The sequence below is a fragment of the Heteronotia binoei genome, chromosome 1 (genome assembly GCF_032191835.1).
Source record: "Heteronotia binoei isolate CCM8104 ecotype False Entrance Well chromosome 1, APGP_CSIRO_Hbin_v1, whole genome shotgun sequence".
Lineage (NCBI taxonomy): Eukaryota > Metazoa > Chordata > Lepidosauria > Squamata > Gekkonidae > Heteronotia > Heteronotia binoei.
This window is the reverse complement of record NC_083223.1, coordinates 148,671,599-148,690,745: the sequence shown is the minus strand read 5'-3', so window position 1 is coordinate 148,690,745 and position 19,147 is coordinate 148,671,599. Positions and strand designations below refer to the sequence as shown.

The window sequence follows — 19,147 nt, the reverse complement described above, 5'->3', positions numbered from 1 at the left end:
TTCTTTGTCTGGTGGGGAGGAGTGAACCTTCCTTGCCTTCGAGGAGGAGGAGACCACCACTGAGTTCGGACGTGGGTGGGTAAACAAAAATTCGGCACCTGCCTCCTGGACCCTGTACATGTGGTCCAGGCGTTTAGAAGAGACCGGTGTCGAAGAAGGCTTCTTCCAGGGTTCTTTGAGGGCCTGAAGAATCACCTTAGTAACCGGGAGGGCCACCGCAGTGGACGTGTTCCTCTGCATTATATCGAACACGTTGTCGTCCACTACGGGTTCAGGCTGGGTCACAGGCAGTCTGAGGGTGGCAGCAATACGTCTCACAAGGTCCCCATAGGACTTCAGATCCTCCGACGGCGAAATCGGGAGGTCCTCCGCCGTCTGGAAACCTGGTGAGGGCTCCAAGTCCTGAGCTTCACTATCCGACTCCGATGACGAAGAGTCACGTTGGGTGGAGTGTTCTGAGAGCCTCGGGGTCGACTCTCGCGGTGGCAGTTGAAGCGGTTGTAGTCTCCGAGGGGCTTCGACCGGAACTAGCTGTCGATCCGGAGGAACCGACGCTGACGCCTTCCGGGAACAATGCGAGACCTTCGACACCGAAGAGAACTCCGAAGCTTGCTCCCAGTCTTGGTAGTCCTCCGGGTACCAACGGTAGGATTCATACCGGGAGTAGGGAGGCTGCCACCGACGCTGCTCCCATGGTGGTATCGGGAAGCGTTGCGGGGTAAAGGGTGGATCTCGCCTGAGTCGGGGCTTGAATGGCGGGTCTATGACCGGTGCCGAAGCATCCACTTCCGACGCCGAATCACTGATCGACCGTTGACGTGAGCCCGAAGACGAAGACCATTGGGTGAGGTCAATCTCCGGCTCCTGCTCCGACGCCGACAGGCGTTGCTGGGACACTGGGCTTCGGCGCGGGGAAACCCGAACCGTTTTCGGTGGGTTTGCCGATGTCGATGCGCCCCCCAACGGGGAAGGAGTGCGGGGTCGCTTCCACTTCTCCTTTGACTTCGCCTTTTTTGGAACTCGGGTCCCCGAGTCCTCACGGCGTTTCTTAGCGGGCGTATCCACCGAGCCCTCGCGGGAACGTTTTGTGGAGCCACGCTCTTCCGGCAGTTCTACCGTCGGGATCGGAGCGGCATCGGCCGATGCGAGCTCCTGTGCCGGGGTGTCAGTCGATTTCGGTGCCGATCCCTCCATCGGTCGATAAGGTCGAAGCGCCGATTCGGTCAACGCCGCCGATAATCGAGCCGCACGGTTCTTCCTGGTCTGTTTCGAGAACCGAAGACAGTGCGGGCACGACTCTACTCTGTGCGACTCTCCCAAACACAGCAGGCACAGAGAATGGCCGTCCGGAGGGGCAATCTTCTTCCTGCAAGCACGGCAGCGCTTGAAAAACCCCCAGCGACTTTCCATAAGCAGTCGCACGAACACAACTTCTTTCTACTCAGAAACGCCTGAGAGAAAGGCGGGGGAAAAGCGAACGCGGAATACCCCAAGGGGCAGTCCGCCGGACAACGAAGAACGCTTTTTTTTTTTTTAAACTAACTATCACTAACTAATACTAAGACTAACTAACTAACTATTTACACAGATAAACGGGCTAAAACGAGAGAAAAAATGCTCTCACCAACCGGAGAAACAGAAAGGGAACCTCTCTAGCGCAGCGGTCAGAAAGGAACTGGCGGGATCCTCCGCGCAGGCGCCGGTGGGCATGCGCATTGGGACGCCTGCGCATGCCCATTGGCGCCGAGCGCGAAAAAATCCCGGGCTTTTCAGTTACCGATTCGGGGATCGGCGCAGGCACACTATCCCATGAGTGTGAAGCACAGAGACCACGAAGAAGATCCGGAAGTACCCTCTGTTTTGTTCTGGAGGGGCATGGATCCAGAGTCATTGGGAGATGGCCTGATGTTCCCGTGGAACAATTGGTTCCTGTACCTGTTTCCGCCTCTGCCGTTGCTGACAAGAGTTGTCAACAAAATTGCAAGAGAAAGGCCATGTTGCATCCCAGTGACACTATGGTGGCCTCGGCAGAACTGGTTCCCCATCTTGCTTCAACTAGCGAGGGGGGTTTTCTACCAGTTTCCGGCAGAACTGGACCTTCTGTCAGCCCAGGACGGACATGTATTCCATCACAACGTGCCTCACCTGAAGTTGACAGCGTGGTTCATCGACTCCAGTAGAGTCTAGCACGTCTTCCTAAATAGTAGGAAGTTGTCTACTCATGCTTCCTATGATAGGAAGTGGCAAAAATTTCTTCAGTTCTTAACTGAGCCTACAGTCCCACCCCAACGGGTGGGGCTATCGGTGATTTTTGATTTTTTGTTATCTCTGTTGGATGCTGGCCTTGTTTTTTCGTCAGTTAAAGTTTATTTAGCAGCAATTTCAGCGTACCATGAGCCTGTTGAGGGGCATTCAGTTTTTGCACACCCTCATTCTAAGAGGTTTCTAAAAGGTCTGCTCAGGTTGCATCCTCCATCGAGGTCACCTCCACAGCTGTGGGACTTGACTTTAGTTTTGGACAGGCTGACTCGGCGTACCTTTGAGCCAATGGCCACATGTTCTTTACAGCTTCTGTCCTGGAAGACTGCTTTTTTGGTAGCAATCACATCAGCATGCCGTGCAGGGGAGCTCATGGCTATGCGTTGTGACTACCCATACCTAGTTTTTCAGGAGTCTGGAGTGTTGTTGGCTCCTGATGTTTCTTTTCTTCCCAAGGTGGTTTCCCAGTTTCACCTTAAGTTGGAAGTTGGTTACCCACGTTTTATCCTACGCCTTCCTCAAATGAGGAACATAGGTGGCATGCTCTGGATGTTAAGCGTGCCTTATTGTTTTATTTGAGTCATTCTAAGAGCTTTCGCCAGGACCAGCATCTTTTTGTTTCCTATGCTGCTCCTAAGTTGGGCTCCAGAATCTCATCTCAGCGGCTTTCCAAGTGGCTCACTGAGACTATTAAACTGTGCTACTTGCTGACAAAGAAGCCGTTGCCTGGGCCCATTCAGGAACACTCTACTAGAGTGATGGTGACGTCGGTGGCATTCCTGAAAGGTGTTTACCTGACAGATGTGTGCAAGGCTGCCACCTGGTCCTCTCTGCATGCTTTCATGAAGCACTACGCTCTGGATGTGCATGCTCAGCGGAGGACTCGTCTGGGAGCTGCGGTGCTGCAAGCTGTCTCTTCTGGTTGACCGTCTTCCCGCCTCCAGGTATGTCTTGCTTGCTAATCTCCCATGAGTGTGAAGCACAGAGACCATGAAGAAGATAGACAGGTTGCTTACCTGTAACTGTAGATCTTCAAATGGTCATCTGTGCATTCACACTACTCGCCCTCCTTCCCCACTGCTGACGGTCTCCCTATGTTAGGGGGCTTCCAGCAGTCAAGAAGGAACTGGTGGGATCCGTGCACTGGCGCTGGTGAGCATGCGCGCTGGGTCGCCCGTACATGCCCATTGGCGCCGAGCGCGAAAAAATCCCGGGCTTTTCAGTTACCGATTCGGGGATCGGCGCAGGCGCACTATCCCATGAGTGTGAATGCACAGATGACCACTCGAAGAGCTACAGTTACAGGTAAGCAACCTGTCTTTTTAATTGTGTTGCTTGGCCTGAGGCCATGATCATAAACCACCCTGGACTAAATAGGGAAGGTGGGATTTAAATATTTTGAATAAATAAAAGTATAATATGTAATGTCATTATTTGCTAAATGGCTCAAAATCTAGGTGTCTGTCCATTTTTCCCCCCAAACAGTACCTTTCCCTTAAAGATCCCACAACATTTTTCTCTAGGCAGAGAAACACACATATGAAAACATTATCCCACCAAAAAAATAATTTAAACTAAACATATTTGTCCTTCAAATAGCAAAACCCTCAAGTCAATCTCAAGAGAAGCCTCCACTCCAAGTATGACTGAAACTACATCAGAATATTCACTGGTCTATGTTTACCAAACTATAACTAGACCCTATTCACTGAATATAACTATTATTAAATTCTATAGCACTTTAGTGAGTACTAGAAATAATCAAATTTGCATCTAGTATCATCCACATATCAATCCTACACCAATGAACCCATACAACCCCAAACTGTGTGAGAAAGTCAGATTTTACATGTTTTGAAGGAACTTCAGAAGTATGCTATTTACCACTAATGAAGAACTTGGTGATTGCCAAGGAAGTATCGTCTTTGTTACTTCACACACAGAAACATTAAGATAGTTTTTCTTTGATTGTTTTGCTGCATCTGTTAGCCAGGGAATAAAAGCAAGAATACTAGCAGCTATAATATTGCAAATCCCGGTTACTATAAAGCCAATGTTGTAATTTCCAAACAAGTCATACATTGCACCTGAAACAAATGAAAAATTATTTTATTCTACATCTCCTTTGACATTACAGTGATAAATGCAAAAAAGTTCTTGAAATGATATTCTAACATTTATTTACAATTAATACCTCTAGCAAAATCTGGCCTGAAAGAGCTTAGGATGCTATTGTGGAGACAAGCCGCAGGCAAGCACCACTTCTGTCCCAATGTAACTGCCCCAATATTAACTAGCATAGAATTGAGCAGCATCAGGGATGTATGATGGACAGAGTGGGACTTCGTTGGCTTCAGGTGGGGGTCAATACAATTGCTGCAGGTAGAGGGACTACTAGCCACTCCACTCTAAGGTGGGCTAGTGAGGACCAAATGCTGATACCTACTGCCTTACAGGTTCAAAGCCTAGTGAAGGAGCTCCAGCAAACAAACCTCTACTGCAGCTCCCTCAAAGGGATGGGTAAGTGGCTCAACTGTTCACTATGTCCCCAAGAGAAGCACAGCCTATCATGTGGGAAGGTGCCATCTCCAAGGCAAAGAAAAGATGCATTGCACTGCATTTGCATTGTATATTTTAAATTGACATACAATGTACAAGTCAGTCCTAAGCATTTATTTTGAAATACGTTTGACTGAAATAAGAAGGAAACAGCTGACTTGAATGTGTTGAAACATGCTCAGTTATAGCTGCACAGAGAAATAACATGTTTGCACTAGTTAATTTACCTGCAAATGGTGGGCCAAAACAACTGATTGCATTGACAGCCATCATAAATCCCCATGCAATAGTCATTTTCTCTGGCCCCATCAAATCAAAAGTAAGAACAGGTAGGAGAACATAGTTTCCTGCATCAAAAAACCCCCAAAGAGAACAAATAGCTACTAGAGAGTAAAAGTTTTTGCAGTAAGGAATAATAAAGTTCACAACTCCTGAAAAACAAAACAAAAAAGTTAAAATGTACACAGGAAATATGTATATGACTGTCCCATGAAATTGGCATATATGACATAAAAGTTCAACTAGCAGGGTATTATAAGAATTGGGCAATCAGTCCCACTCACATACAAATTTGTTCCTCAAGCAGTAGCAAAGTGCTAATGAAACTCAAGAGGGATTTATAAATATCTATTATAACAAAAAGCCCTTAAGTAATTCTCAACAAATTATTTTAAAACCCACACTCTGCCTTTGGACCTACACAGCTGCTCTGTTTACTAGGTTAGTACATTACTAATGAATTAGAAGACTGCAGATTTATACCCTGCCCTTCTCTCTGAATCAGAGACTCAGAGCGGCTTACAATCTCCTGTATTTCCACTATCCTCCCCACCCACAACAGACACCCTGTGAGGTGGGTGGGGCTGAGAGGGCTCTGACAGAAGCTGCCCTTTCAAGGACAATTCCTGCAAGAGCTATGGCTAACCCAAGGCCATTCCAGCAGCTGCAAGTGGAGGAGTGGGGAATCAAACCCAGTTCTCCCAGATAAGAGTCCACACACTTCACCACTACACCAAACTGGCTCTCAATTATTATTGATTATTCTGTGTTCTGTTTACTAGGTTAGTATTTGCTTGACCCAGATGGCTCATGCTATCCTGATCACATCAGAACCCAGGAATTAAGGGTTAGAACTCAGATAAGGAGACCACCAAGGAATCCCAGGGTCACTACACAGAGGCAGGCAATGTCAAACCATTTCTATTAATCCCTTGCCTCGCCTAGCAAAGGTGTTAAACTCATTTGTTACGAGGGCCAGATCTGACATAAATGTCACTTTGTTGGGCAGGGCCATGTGTGTCATAAAATGTAATACCAGGTACTGGAAATACAAACTTTATGAAGGACAACAGCTGGTAAACTCTGAACATATGTAATGTAATGAAATGTAAAATTTTATTTGTATCCCGCCCTCCCCCGCCGAAGCAGGCTCAGGGCGGCTAACAACATTTAAGGTGAACAACACAATAATAAAACAATAAATTCATATTAAATTCACATTAAAACCAATCAATGATTAAAACATTCCTAGATCTGATACTGGCGGTAAACATTAATCTGGCGGTAAACATTAATTTAGTCATTGGTGAACGCCTGTTTGAAGAGGGCGGTCTTGCAGGCCCTGCGGAACTGGTCTAGGTTCCGCAGGGCCCGCACCTCCTCTGGGAGCTGATTCCAGAGTTGTGGGGCTGCAGTGGAAAAGGCCCGAGTGCGGGTGCTTTGAAGTTTGACTTCTTTTGGCCCAGGGATATTCAGTCTGTTTTTTCCCACTGACCTCAGTGCTCTCTGGGGCTCATATGGGGAGAGACGGTCCCTCAGGTAGGTCGGTCCTTGGCCATATAAAGCTTTAAAGGTTATGACCAGCACTTTGTACTGGATCTGGTATACGATCGGCAGCCGGTGCAGTCCGCGCAGCCCTGGCCGTATATGCTCCCATCTTGGGAGACCAAGTAACAGCCTGGCCGCCGCATTCTGCACTAGCTGCAGCTCCCGGGTCCGGTACAGAAGCAGCCCCATGTAGAGAGCGTTACAGTAGTCCAGTCTTGAGGTGACCGTCGCATGGATCACCATTGCTAGGTCCCGACGCTCTAGGAAAGGGGCCAACTGCCTCGTCCGCCTCAGGTGGAAGAATGCTGACTTGGCAGTGGCTGTTATCTGGGCCTCCATTGATAGTGAAGGCTCCAGTAAAACACCCAGGCTCTTTACCCGCTGCGCCGTCTTCAGCGGCGCCCCGTCAAAGGCCGGGAGGGATATTTCCTTCCCCAGAGTGCCACGACCCACATGGAGAACCTCTGTCTTCGCTGGATTTAACTTCAGCCCACTCAGTCTAAGCCACGTTGCAACAGCCCGCAAAGCCTGATCCAGGTTCCCCGGGGCGGAGGCGGGCCGGCCGTCCATTAGTAGATAGAGCTGGGTGTCATCTGCATATTGATGGCAACCCAGCCCAAATCTCCGGGCAATCTGGGCGAGGGGGCGCATATAGATGTTAAATAACATCAGGGAGAGAACTGCTCCCTGGGGCACTCCACAGTCAAGTGTGCGCCTCTGGGATCGCTCACCCCCAATCGCCACCCTCTGTCCCCGACCCATGAGGAAGGAGGAAAGCCATTGTAAGGCCAGCCCCTCAACCCCTATGTCAGCGAGGCGGTGGATCAGCAACTGATGGTCGACTGTATCAAATGCAGCCGACAGATCTAATAACATCAGTATTGCCGCACCGCCTCGATCCAGTTGCTGCTGGAGGTCATCCACCAAGGCGACCAGGACCGTCTCCGTCCCGTGGCCTGGTCGGAAGCCAGACTGGCACGGGTCTAGGACAGAAGCGTCATCTAGAAATCTCTGTTGCTGCAACACCACTGCCCTCTCAATAATTTTACCTAAAAATGGCAAATTGGACACCGGTCAGTAGTTTGCCAATTCGGCTGGGTATGCTGTAGATTTTTTCAAGAGGGGGCGGACCAAGGCCTCTTTCAGAGACGTTGGAAAATGCCCCTCTAGGAGGGATCTATTTATGATGTCCCGTAAAGGACATCTAAGCTCCCTCTGGCAAGATTTAATCAGCCAAGAGGGGCAAGGGTCCAAATCACATGTTGTTGGGCGAGCAGCAGAGAGAATTCCATCAACTTCTTCCAGGCTGAGTGGGTCGAAGTGGTCCAGTACTAAATCTGAAGACAGGCGCGGAGCCTCAGTTTCACTTACTGTATCTAATGTGATAGGCAGGTCTTGGCGGAGTGACGAGATTTTATCTGCAAAATATTTCGCAAATGCCACAGCCTATCTCTGATTCTCTAATGTTTGGTTTGCCTTGTGGCAATGTTATGAGATCTCCAATTACCCTAAACAATTGTGCTGGGCGCGATTTTGCAGATGCAATCTTGGCTGCGAAGTATTCTTTCTTTGCAGCCTTGACTGCCATCTCATAAGACCTCATAAGCGTTCTGTAGGATGTTCTCGTCGCTTCGTCCCGAGTATGCCTCCACCGTCTCTCTAGTCGTCTGAGCCCTTGTTTCAGCTGGCGTAACTCCGAGGTATACCACGGAGCCAGCCTCTTACGAGGGCGCCGAGGTGCAATTTCATCGATAACCCTGGATAGCTGGCCCTGCCAGGCTTCCACCAGGTCATCGAGGGAATTGCCAGTGGGCCAGGGATCCCTCAGGGCTGTTTGGAACCGTTCCGGGTCCATCAAGCCCCGAGGGCGAGCCAAAATAGGCTCTCCGCCCATACAGGGTTGGGGCAACGTCTCCATACGAGCCTTAAGGGCTAGGTGATCCGACCATGGAACCGCTTCAGCCGCGATATCATTCACCAGAATCCCGGATGCAAAGATCAGGTCTAATGTGTGCCCGGCCTGATGCGTGGGAGTTGTGACAAATTGAGAGAGCCCCAGTGTCGCCATGGAAGACACTAGGTCCATCGCCTGAGTGGAGGCCATGTCATCGGCATGGACATTGAAGTCACCCAGGACCATAAGCCCCGGGAACTCCAATGCCCAGCCCGCCACTGCCTCCAATAGTGATGGTAAGGCGCTGGCTGGTGCGTTGGGCATACGGTACACCAGCCAGATCGCCAACCCCTCTCCAACATCCCACGTCAGGCCGGCACATTCAATGCCATCGATCTTTGGGGCCGGGAGAGCCCAAAAGGTGTAACCCTCCCGTATGAACAATGCTATCCCTCCCCCCCGCCCGTTACTCCGTGACTGGTGAAAGACCGAGTAACCTGGGGGGGTCATCTGGGAGAGAGCTACTGTCTCTCCGTCCCGCACCCAGGTCTCGGTCACGCAAGCCAGGTCCACATCCTGTTGGAGTAGAAACTCCTTGAGGGTCGAGGTCTTGTTGTTGATGGACCTGGCGTTGCATAACACCAGTGACGGAGACGAGCATTTCCTCTTGGTCCCACTACCTACCACCGTTGGGATGGGAAGTAGACTGGAAGGTGGCCGAGCACCATTTTGTCTCTGTCTCCTTCTCTTGTATATCTGTCTATTCCCACCGTCATATCTTCCCCTCCCCAGGAGCACTGGAATCCCTTGGGCAGGCATCCGCACTTGTCTGGATAGCTCACAGTATGACCTCTCACGGTTGGTCTCCTAATTTATCCCTACCTGTCGTCTAATTTATCTCCCCCCCTACCAACCCCTCCTATTCTTAACTGCTAACTCACTAGTTATATCTTAGTTTAATTAATTTAATGACCCAGCCCAATCTCCCCTTCTAATCAATTAATAAGAAATTTTTATAAATCTAATCAATTCCAGCACAATTAATAAATAAATAAATACTCCCTCCCACCATTCCTAGTTAATGTGCTAAAATTTTATAAGTATAGATATATATAAATTAATATATAATATTACCCACCACCACGAGGTTTATATATCTATAATTATATATATACAGCCATTGCAGTAGTAGTTGTTAAGTTGAATTTAATAATTAGTAACGGCGGGAGCCCTAGCATCTAGGTTTCTACCACCGCCGCCATCTTCCTCGTGGTGGTGGGTCGATGGTGGTGGGTAGATATATATAAATTAATATATAAATATATTATATATAATCAATCATATATATATGAAGCTGCCTTATACTGAATCAGACCCAGTCCATCAAAGTCAGTATCATCTACTCAGACTGGCAGTGGCTCTGCAGGGTCTCAGGCTGAGGTTTTTCATGCCTACTTGCCTGGACCCTTTTCAGTTGGAGATGCCAGGGACTGAACCTGGGACCTTCCGCTTACCAAGCAGATGCTCTACCATTGAACCACCATGCCTCCCACTGTCCCTCTGAGTTGATGTGTCCTCACCACGAGGCCCCATGAGCTAGAAAGGGGGGTGCAAAGGAAAACCCATACAGGTGGACTGGAGAGCCAGAGGTGCAGCACTGAACAGATGCCCCTGTGTTGCCTGGAGGGGAACAAACCCCTTCTCCAGCTCACTCCCAGCTAAGCCCAGGCCCCAGGGTAAAATGCAAAGTGATTGGGTGTTGTGAGCTCCCCCTGCCCGCAAGCCATCATGGAAGGGGAAGACAAGGCAAACTCAGTGGGGGAGGCCCAATCACTGAGCTGTGTATTCAGTGGCAGGACTAGGCCCCTGAAGCATGGGATAAACTGCTAAAGAACACCCGTTCCATAGGCTGAAGTGCAGCTGTTGCATTGGAGGGCATAAATATGCCAGTGCTGCTGGCTGCCAGCAGAGGGTTATATACACCCCACTGCATGCAAATTCCGATCCCATGGCCGTCTGAGACAACATTCCCAAAACCGCAGGTTGAGCAGAGAGGTGTATGGCCTCACCTTGGAACACTGAGACAGTATGAATGCAGCTGCAGTGGCTCCCAACTTACCAATGAGGCTGCCACTGAAGCAAAAAGGTTCTGCAATTGGAGTGCCTTGCCCCAGCCCGAGCAGCCTCCTGTTCACTGCATTACACCAGTTGCTCACAGGCCAGATGAGAGCCCTTGACAAGCTGATTCTGCTGGCCCCCGGCAGCACCTCTTATGTTTGACACCTCTGTCCTACAGGGTAACCATAACTCAGCTGGGACTTGACAGTACTTTCCACCACCAGATTAATATTTAGAGTTGGTGATGTTTTTGTAACAAGCCATAAAGAGAAAATAACATTGATGAAAATAACTCTAGCCCCTTTCTCCTATAGAAAGTAGTTGTATGAGTACTGCAAGAAACCAAATTTATTATAGTGCTGATTTTCACATTTGCCAGATTCGATATGTTCCAGAAATTTAGAAGAGATGGGGTAGAGAGTTCAAGAGTGCACACAGCTTCTTCTATTAAAGAGGAAAGCCCACAGATCAGCTGTATAATACAGGCAACAAAACAAAGAGGAAAGAGCGCTCCTTCCTCTACAATTCCCTTCTGATATTATTTATTAAAAAGGAATTTGAATATACAGCCTTGACTGTTGAATCAAGAAGCAGTGGCCCGCAACCATTTTGGCACCAGGGACCTGTTTTGTGGAAGACAATTTTTCCACAGATCAGTGGGGGTGCTGGGGGTTTTGCTGTCCCAGGCTGCCCCATGTCCACACTTCATCCCTGCCCCCCCCATGGGGGTCTTTAAATGAGTAGGCAAAGGTCTCTGCCTCACTCCAAGGCCCAGTTGCTAACAGGCCACGAACATGGACCAGTCCACGGACCAGGGGTTGGAGACTAAGCTGTGCATGCCATTTCCCTATATGGGTAGGGATATAAGGGGAGAAGCTGGCTTCAGCACATGCAGGGCCCCAGGTGGATCACCATAGGGGAGCAGAAAAACAGGTTGCTTACCTGTAACTGATGATCTACGAGTGGTCATCTGTGCATTCACACCCATGGGAGAAAGCGCGCCTGCGCTGATCCGATCGGTACTTAACAAGCCAAAGGATTTTCGCGCTCAGCTCCAGTGGGCATGCGCAAGAACCCCACCACGCATGCTCACAGAGTGGGCGCGGACATCCCGTCAGTTCCTTCTGACCGCTGTATGATCCTAAAAAGTGCCGAAGGACCGACAGCAGTGGGGAAGGAGGGTGGGTGGTGTGAATGCACAGATGACCACTCGAAGATCATCAGTTACAGGTAAGCAACCTGTTTATCTTCTTCGTGGTCTCTGTGCATCACACCCATGGGAGATTAGCAAGCTAGGCCTATGTCTGGAGGAGGGTGCTGGAGGTCATTCAGACACAGCAGAAGCACATTGCACACTAGGAAAAACACAAGTGTAGATAGACAGTAGAGGCATAGCAGCTTGCTGACTGGCCTAGATCGTAGCTCTGTAGATCTGCTGTATAGACCTCTGTGGATCACCTGATCCAGCAGAGACATGGCTAAGGCCCTAGTTGAGGGACCTCAAGGCAGGTAAAGAGGCAACCCATGGTAAGGGACAGTAGAGCTCAGGATGTCCTGTTAGGCCTCCGGGAAGTCTCTGAGATCTTACAGTTTAGCTTGGAAGAAACTGTGGAGAAGAACAAGTTAGTATTGTTTCTAGAGTTGAATGAAGAACACAAAAGGAGGACCCTTTTGATATCCAAAGAAAGGAGACTTTCTTTATTTGCCAACCCACAAAAAGAGTGTTTGCAAAAGAGATGTCAGAGTTACAAAGGGAATTCAGACTCTATTTCCAATAGAAAGAATACCACTGGAGAGTGGGGAAGAAGTACATTCTCATCATGAAAACAAAGGGTATCATAACATAGAGCCAGTAGTCCAGCTATCCGACCAGTGAGAGAGACAGCCATCAATAACACTGCTCTCTATGACAAGAAATCAATTGAACCAGTAGCCAGGGGTTTGGAGAGGTTCCCTGGCAGGATTGATAAGAGAAAGGCAGATGCCAAGGCGGAGTGGTCATTTGGCATAAAGATGAAAGCCGAGGTGGCCTTTAGGAAGTGAGTAATAGGAGAGTGTGAGGATGACCAGTACCCATCAATGGAGGTACAGTGTGCCAAGACGGCCAGGAGGCTGTCCAACCCAAGAGGAGTTAAGGCTGCAGCCCACAATTATGCCAATAGGATGTTCCATATTTGGAAGAAAAGTAGGGGGAGTCTCTGGGACGAGATGACGCAGAAGAGGAAAGTAGCGATGGCAAAGCCATCATAGTTATGCCCTAGAGCAGTGAGGGCATGGCTTCGGAGTTTGTTGGCTACCCTGGAATTTCAAGGTGCACTTGGGAACACGTAGAGGTATTGGCTGCGTCACAGGAAAGGAGACAAGATCTGGTATCCACTCCTGCTCTGGGGTAGAACTGCCGATGTTTCCTATCTTACTCAGATGCTGTCGATTGGTAAGTGACCCCAGAGGCATAACAGAGGGTGGAGAAAAAACCTCTCAACGTGAGGGGATGACGCCCTGCAGGTTCAAGAAATTGCCTGTATGTTCAGGTCCGCAAGTGGGCAGATGACCTGTGGGAAGAGTGGAAGTCCATACTGTCTGTTGACATTCCCAGTACTAGGGTATAAGCATCCTGGCAATAGTCCATCTGTGACAGCTATAAGATGAGGGATGAGGCATTTATGCAAGGGTGAACACAGACCTCTCTGCCAGTGATAGCTGAGGGAAGTGTGTAGTGGATCTTATCGCCAGCGTTCCCAGAAAATGTGGTAGTTGGCATGGTCGGGAGGTTATAAGTGACTTGATACAGCCTGTCCCTGCCTCCTGTTCCCGGTATTCCAAGGAGGTGTCCCATCCAAGCACTTGACAGGGTTGGCCCTGCTTAGCATAAGAACATAAGAGAAGCCATGTTAGATCAGGCCAATGGCCCATCCAGTCCAACATTCTGTGTCACACAGCGGCCAAATATATATATACACACACACACACACATACACACTGTGGCTAATAGCCACTGATGGACCTCTGCTCCATATTTTTATCTAACCCCCTCTTGAAGGTGGCCATGCTTGTGGCCGCCACCACCTCCTGTGGCAGTGAATTCCACATGTTAATCACCCTTTGGGTGAAGAAGTACTTCCTTTTATCCGTTTTAACCTGTCTGCTCAGCAATTTCATCGAATGCCCACGAGTTCTCGTATTGTGAGAAAGGGAGAAAAGTACTTCTTTCTCTACTTTCTCCATCCCATGCATTATCTTGTAAACCTCTATCATGTCACCCCTCAGTCGACGTTTCTCCAAGCTAAAGAGCCCTAAGCGTTTCAACCTTTCTTCATAGGGAAGGTGTTCCAGCCCTTTAATCATTCTAGTTGCCCTTTTCTGAACTTTCTCCAATGCTATAATATCCTTTTTGAGGTGCGGCGACCAGAACTGCACACAGTACTCCAAATGAGACCGCACCATCGATTTATACAGGGGCATTATGATACTGGCTGATTTGTTTTCCATTCCCTTCCTAATAATTCCCAGCATGGCGTTGGCCTTTTTTATTGCAAACGCACACTGCCTTGACATTTTCAGTGAATTATCTACCACGACCCCAAGATCTCTCTCTTGGTCAGTCTCTGCCAGTTCACACCCCATCAACTTGTATTTGTAGCTGGGATTCTTGGCCCCAATGTGCATTACTTTGCACTTGGCCACATTGAACCGCATCTGCCACGTTGACGCCCACTCACCCAGCCTCAACAGATCCCTTTGGAGTTCCTCACAATCCTCTCTGGTTCTCACCACCCTGAACAATTTAGTGTCATCCGCAAATTTGGCCACTTCACTGCTCACTCCCAACTCTAAATCATTCTGAGATCCGATGAAATCAGGTTCGCCTGGGCTATCCAGGTCAGGGCTGGTAAGCTCTTGACACGGGATCATTCATGTGCATCTTCCAGAACCAGAGACTGGTTTGTAATGATCCAAAAGGAAGGACAGGGAGTTGGAGAGATGTCCCGAAAAACAGAAAGAGCTCCCATTATGCACCAATCCCATGGTTCGGGCAGAAGGGAGAGGTGGAGCAACAGGGGGTCTCTGAAGAGTCAGAGAGATCTGAGGCACCAGAACTCCAGAAATGTAGGACATGCATGAGGAGGCTGGTAAGCACCCGGACCGAGGTGGTTGAGGCCATAAGGCCCATCGAGGATAGACATGGAAAACTGTGTGTCCTTACCATGTTCGGAGCACATGTGCAAAAGAGAAAGTTCTGCACGTGTGTGGACCCCACAGGCTAGCATTCATAGTTGTCCCTGTGGACTGGACCATGTTTAAAGGATTTTAGATGTCTGTCTTTCTCTTTCTTTCTTTCTTTCTTTCTTTCTTTCTTTCTTTCTTTCTTTCTTTCTTTCTTTCTTTCTTTCTTTCTTTCTTTCTTTCTTTCTTTCTTTCTTTCTTTCTTTGTTTGGAGTTAGCAACCAACAGTTACAGGAGTGTGGTTAAACCTAGGAAGCAGAGCAGGCTGAGAGTTATAGTTTGAGAGGGAGGCATGATGAATTCAAGTACCCAATGGAAGTGAAGTGGTCCAACTGAAATGTAGTGGGAATACACACTCAGTAAATTAGGGGTGCCAATCCCTACTTCACGTTAGTTGGCAGGAGCATATCATGCAGGGCAGTCCTGCTAAAATTACTAGAGGGACTAGTACTACTGTCAATTGGAGAGCCAGTTTGGTGTAGTGGTCAAGTGGGGGAACCAGGCTTGACTCCCCACTCCTCCACCTGCACCCGCTAGCACGGCCCCGGGTCAGCCATAGCTCTGGCAGAGGTTGTCCTTGAAAGGGCCAGCTGCTGTGAGAGCCCTCTCCAGCCCCACCCACCTCACAGGGTGTCTGTTGTGGGGGAGGAAGATAAAAGGAGATTGTGAGCTGCTCTGAGACTCTTCGGAGTGGAGGGCGGGATATAAATCCAATTTCATCTTCTTCATCTAGTGCTCTGTGGATCCTGATGAGGCAGAGGCCTCCCAGTCCTGTTCTTGATACCATGAAGTGCTGAAAGGGAAGGTGGGAACTTGGAAGGGTAGAAGAGCTTAGTCCCTGAACAGGAATAACGGGACTTCTGCCAGGAGGACAGTTGCTATTAATATGAGCCTTCAACCGGCAGTTAGCTGATGCAGCTGCACTACATTCTCTCAGGTAAGAGAGAAAAGGTGTTGGTTAGTACTGAGGCAGAACCCTGCTTCTAGTAGAGTTCAGATGGTTGGTGCTAGGATTGTAGTTTGTTCTAGGCTGTGTTCCGGGTGGCATAGAACCTAGAGGCAGACCCAGATTGCAGGGCATTGTGATACTCCTGAGCATCTCATGCCAAATAGTATCTGCAGTAGAGTGGACAACAACTGTCTTGAGCAGGAAAACTTTAGTATATGTTCTAATACCCGACTGAGGCAGCAGAGCGAAGACATGATTGGCATCCAGGAATAACAACTACAAATGATGAGTTGTTGTAAGGACAAGAGCATGCCCCCTTTGAATTAGTTTGACAGCAGAATGCTGAACATACTGGGGGTGGGGGAGGCAGTGCTTCTGAGAGTTGTTGCTCTAACATAAACTGCCAGTAGCTGGTGTGAGTGGAGCAGCGGAGGGTCTAAACGCCAGGGTACCAACTGAATAAAATGTCCTGCCCAAGGTGTTAATTTCCCTCCCCCCCCCCACAAAAAAGGGGGGGGCTAGAGAGAGTTCAGTCCCCAGTTCATGTATCGTACACGTATGATCCAGCCAAGGAGAGGAACTTGGAGGAAGGATCGGTGTAGTTTGAACTTCTTACTCCTTTATGGCACTACTGCTAGAAAGGGGGTGGGTGGGTGCTAAAAACAGCAAATGCCAAGTGAAATGATGTTAAAACACCATTGCAGTGGTCGAGGGTTGAAGTTGATAGGAGAAAGCGTCAGGGTATAGTCTAATGCTTTCATGCAGTTGCCATAGGAATTAGGGTCATCTGATGGTAAAGGCAGAGACCATAAAGCTCAGGGTAAAGAAACAGCGTGGAGGTAGGCAAGGCTTGATCTGCATCAAAACAGCCAGGGGATGGATAGAGATGCTGATATTCGGTGCTGATGGCAGAGCCATGTGAGTCTGCTCTGGAGGGTTGTGCAGATGCTTCTTCTAGTATTGATCCAATAATAGAGCAGCCAGGTTGTTGTTGCCAACAGTAGTATGATGGATGGTAAAGCATCCAGTACCTAAGGGAGGTTGCATATTGCTGGGCCAACCTGGGAGGTCCTTAGAACAAGAGCAACAAAAAGCTGCTGGGACATGGACACGGTGTGTGCCTCCTGCAGTCTGTCTTTATAAGACTAGAAGAACCCATGTGAAAACGAGAAAAAGGGGGGGCAGCATCATCGCTGCCGACGAGCCTCTCTGTCCTCGAGGTCGAACGTCGGTATGGGGGAGCGCTTTGGCTCCAGGGCCCACGAGACTGGCCAAGCAGAGGGGCATTGGTGCTTGGAGCCACAAGTATCGATAAGAGGTACGTTTGCGCTATGAACTGGAGCGCGGAAGCACTCGGCTCGGGAATAAGCTGAGCGTCGGGGGGCTCAGTCGGCAATGTCAGACAGAAGCGATTGCCGATTCCGACGCTGATCCTTCCGATGCCGATCCTTCAGTGGGCAAGTGGCGTATGACGATAGAAGTCATGTTTGCCATGCCTGCTTCCACCTCAAATCCCTTGTCCTCCCCACAGCAGTTGCTGAAAGGTAACGAGGACTCCGACTTCGATGCCGAGAATGCTCGTAGGTCAGAGCGGTCGGAAAGGGAAGAGCCATGAGAGTTTGTCTTGCTCTCAGTGGGCTCCGGCACCAACATAGCGAGTTGGGCCATGTGTTGTCCAGGCTGGAAGACATCGAAGTCCATTGAATCAGTTAGGGAGACGATGCAAGCAGTTTGAACAGGCACATTGCTGGCTTTTTCCTCGTTAGTCAGGAGGATTGGTGAAGATCTGTGCTGCGAGTCCCTCTCGGCAGGGAGAGGAGCGGAGGAAACGAATCAGGAGGGGAAATTTGATCCCAGCCCTTGAGTCGGCAAGAGAGCCCGCCTCCATTGCTTTTCCGTAACGGGGAAGGGGAAAAAAATGGGGGGGGGGATCCGAAGGGCTGAGAGAGTAAAGTTTTCGACTTTTCTCCATCTCACTAGGTTTGTTTTTGAGGTAACATGAGATTAGAAGTGGCTATTTGAAAGGGAAGTAAATAAAAGTACCAGCCGGAGCGAGGAGATCAACTGATCAGCGCGGCGGTCAGAAAAGAACTGACGGGATGTCCACGCCCACTCTGTAAGCATGCGTGGTGGGGTTCTTGCGCATGCCCACTGGAGCTGAGCGCGAAAATCCTTTGGCTTGTTAAGTATCGATCGGATCAGCGCAGCCGCGCTTTCTCCCATGGGTGTGATGCACAGAGACCACGAAGAAGATCTTAATCTACTTCACTCACAGAATTAGGCTGCAATTATGATGACACAATCCATATCCATGAGAGGTGCCTTTGTAGCATTGACTAGTCCCTTGTAATTGTATTAAAGGCTATAATAAACAAACTTTGACTGGGACATAGAAGCTTACTCTGAATGCTCCAGCTCTTACCAACAGACAGTATGGATGCTTGATTAACATACAGCCGGTTAATTCTTTCCATATCACATATTTTTCCAAATAAAATACAGCTAATCATGCTGGTTAATCCACTCCCTACCATGATATAGGATGCATCCTTTGGTGAAATGCCCAAATCACCTGCAAGTTTAATCTGTAAAATGAAGTTTGGTGGTTTTTATTTTCACACATTGCTATTTTTTACACAACTGGTTGTATTTTCAAATATAAAGTTAACATTTCAGTCAAATATGCTATTTACAACTGAATTAATGTCCTTAACAGCACAGTCCTAAAATATCTTTCCAGGGAGTAAGCCCGACTGAATAGACATCAGCAAGAGTCTGAGTAGATCTTTTTAGGACTGGGAGTATTTTTTTTAAAATGTGCACTCCTTCTACGTTACAAGCATGCATCTTGATAAAACACTTCAAAAATGCACCCTTGATACAATCATATGTACGACTGCATCATTATCCCTTTTTAGCTAGCACTTTAATAATATGCACATGCACTTCTGTGCATCAGTAATATGACACACAAAACAATTCATAAATATGATCAGTGCACATGTGCCAATCAGTAACACAGAGGGTGAAAGCTAGATATGGTTTGAAAGAACAGGAAGCTATTCATCAGTTTCTATTTTGAAACAAGCCAGGGTAATTCAGAACTCTAAAATATGTACAGAAATTCAGATTAAGAGAATTTCAGAAGTACAGACATTTGAAAAACCTGTATAACTGATCCCAGTCTGTGTAATAGCAGCTTGCACCCTGCTACTGTAAAGGTTCAGAGAGCTCCTGAGGCATCTCTCAGCAGGTGTCAGACCTCTTGGCTTACACTGGCTCAAGTTACTTGATGTTAATGTATCATGATGCCATAA

The 19,147-nt window shown here is 48.4% G+C and overlaps 1 protein-coding gene across 1 annotated transcript in view; it reads right to left on the bottom strand.

Annotated features, from left to right (window-relative positions):
* The window catches only part of LOC132573334 (uncharacterized), a 54,297-nt gene that overhangs the window by 8,949 nt on the left and 26,201 nt on the right, over window positions 1-19,147 (bottom strand). The window contains exons 6-8 of the mRNA XM_060240873.1: window positions 18,253-18,415; window positions 5,046-5,249; window positions 4,144-4,346 (exon numbers count right to left, since the gene is read on the bottom strand). Of these exons, the coding sequence (XP_060096856.1) occupies window positions 4,144-4,346; window positions 5,046-5,249; window positions 18,253-18,415 (570 nt within the window). The remainder of the gene's footprint in view (window positions 1-4,143; window positions 4,347-5,045; window positions 5,250-18,252; window positions 18,416-19,147) is intronic.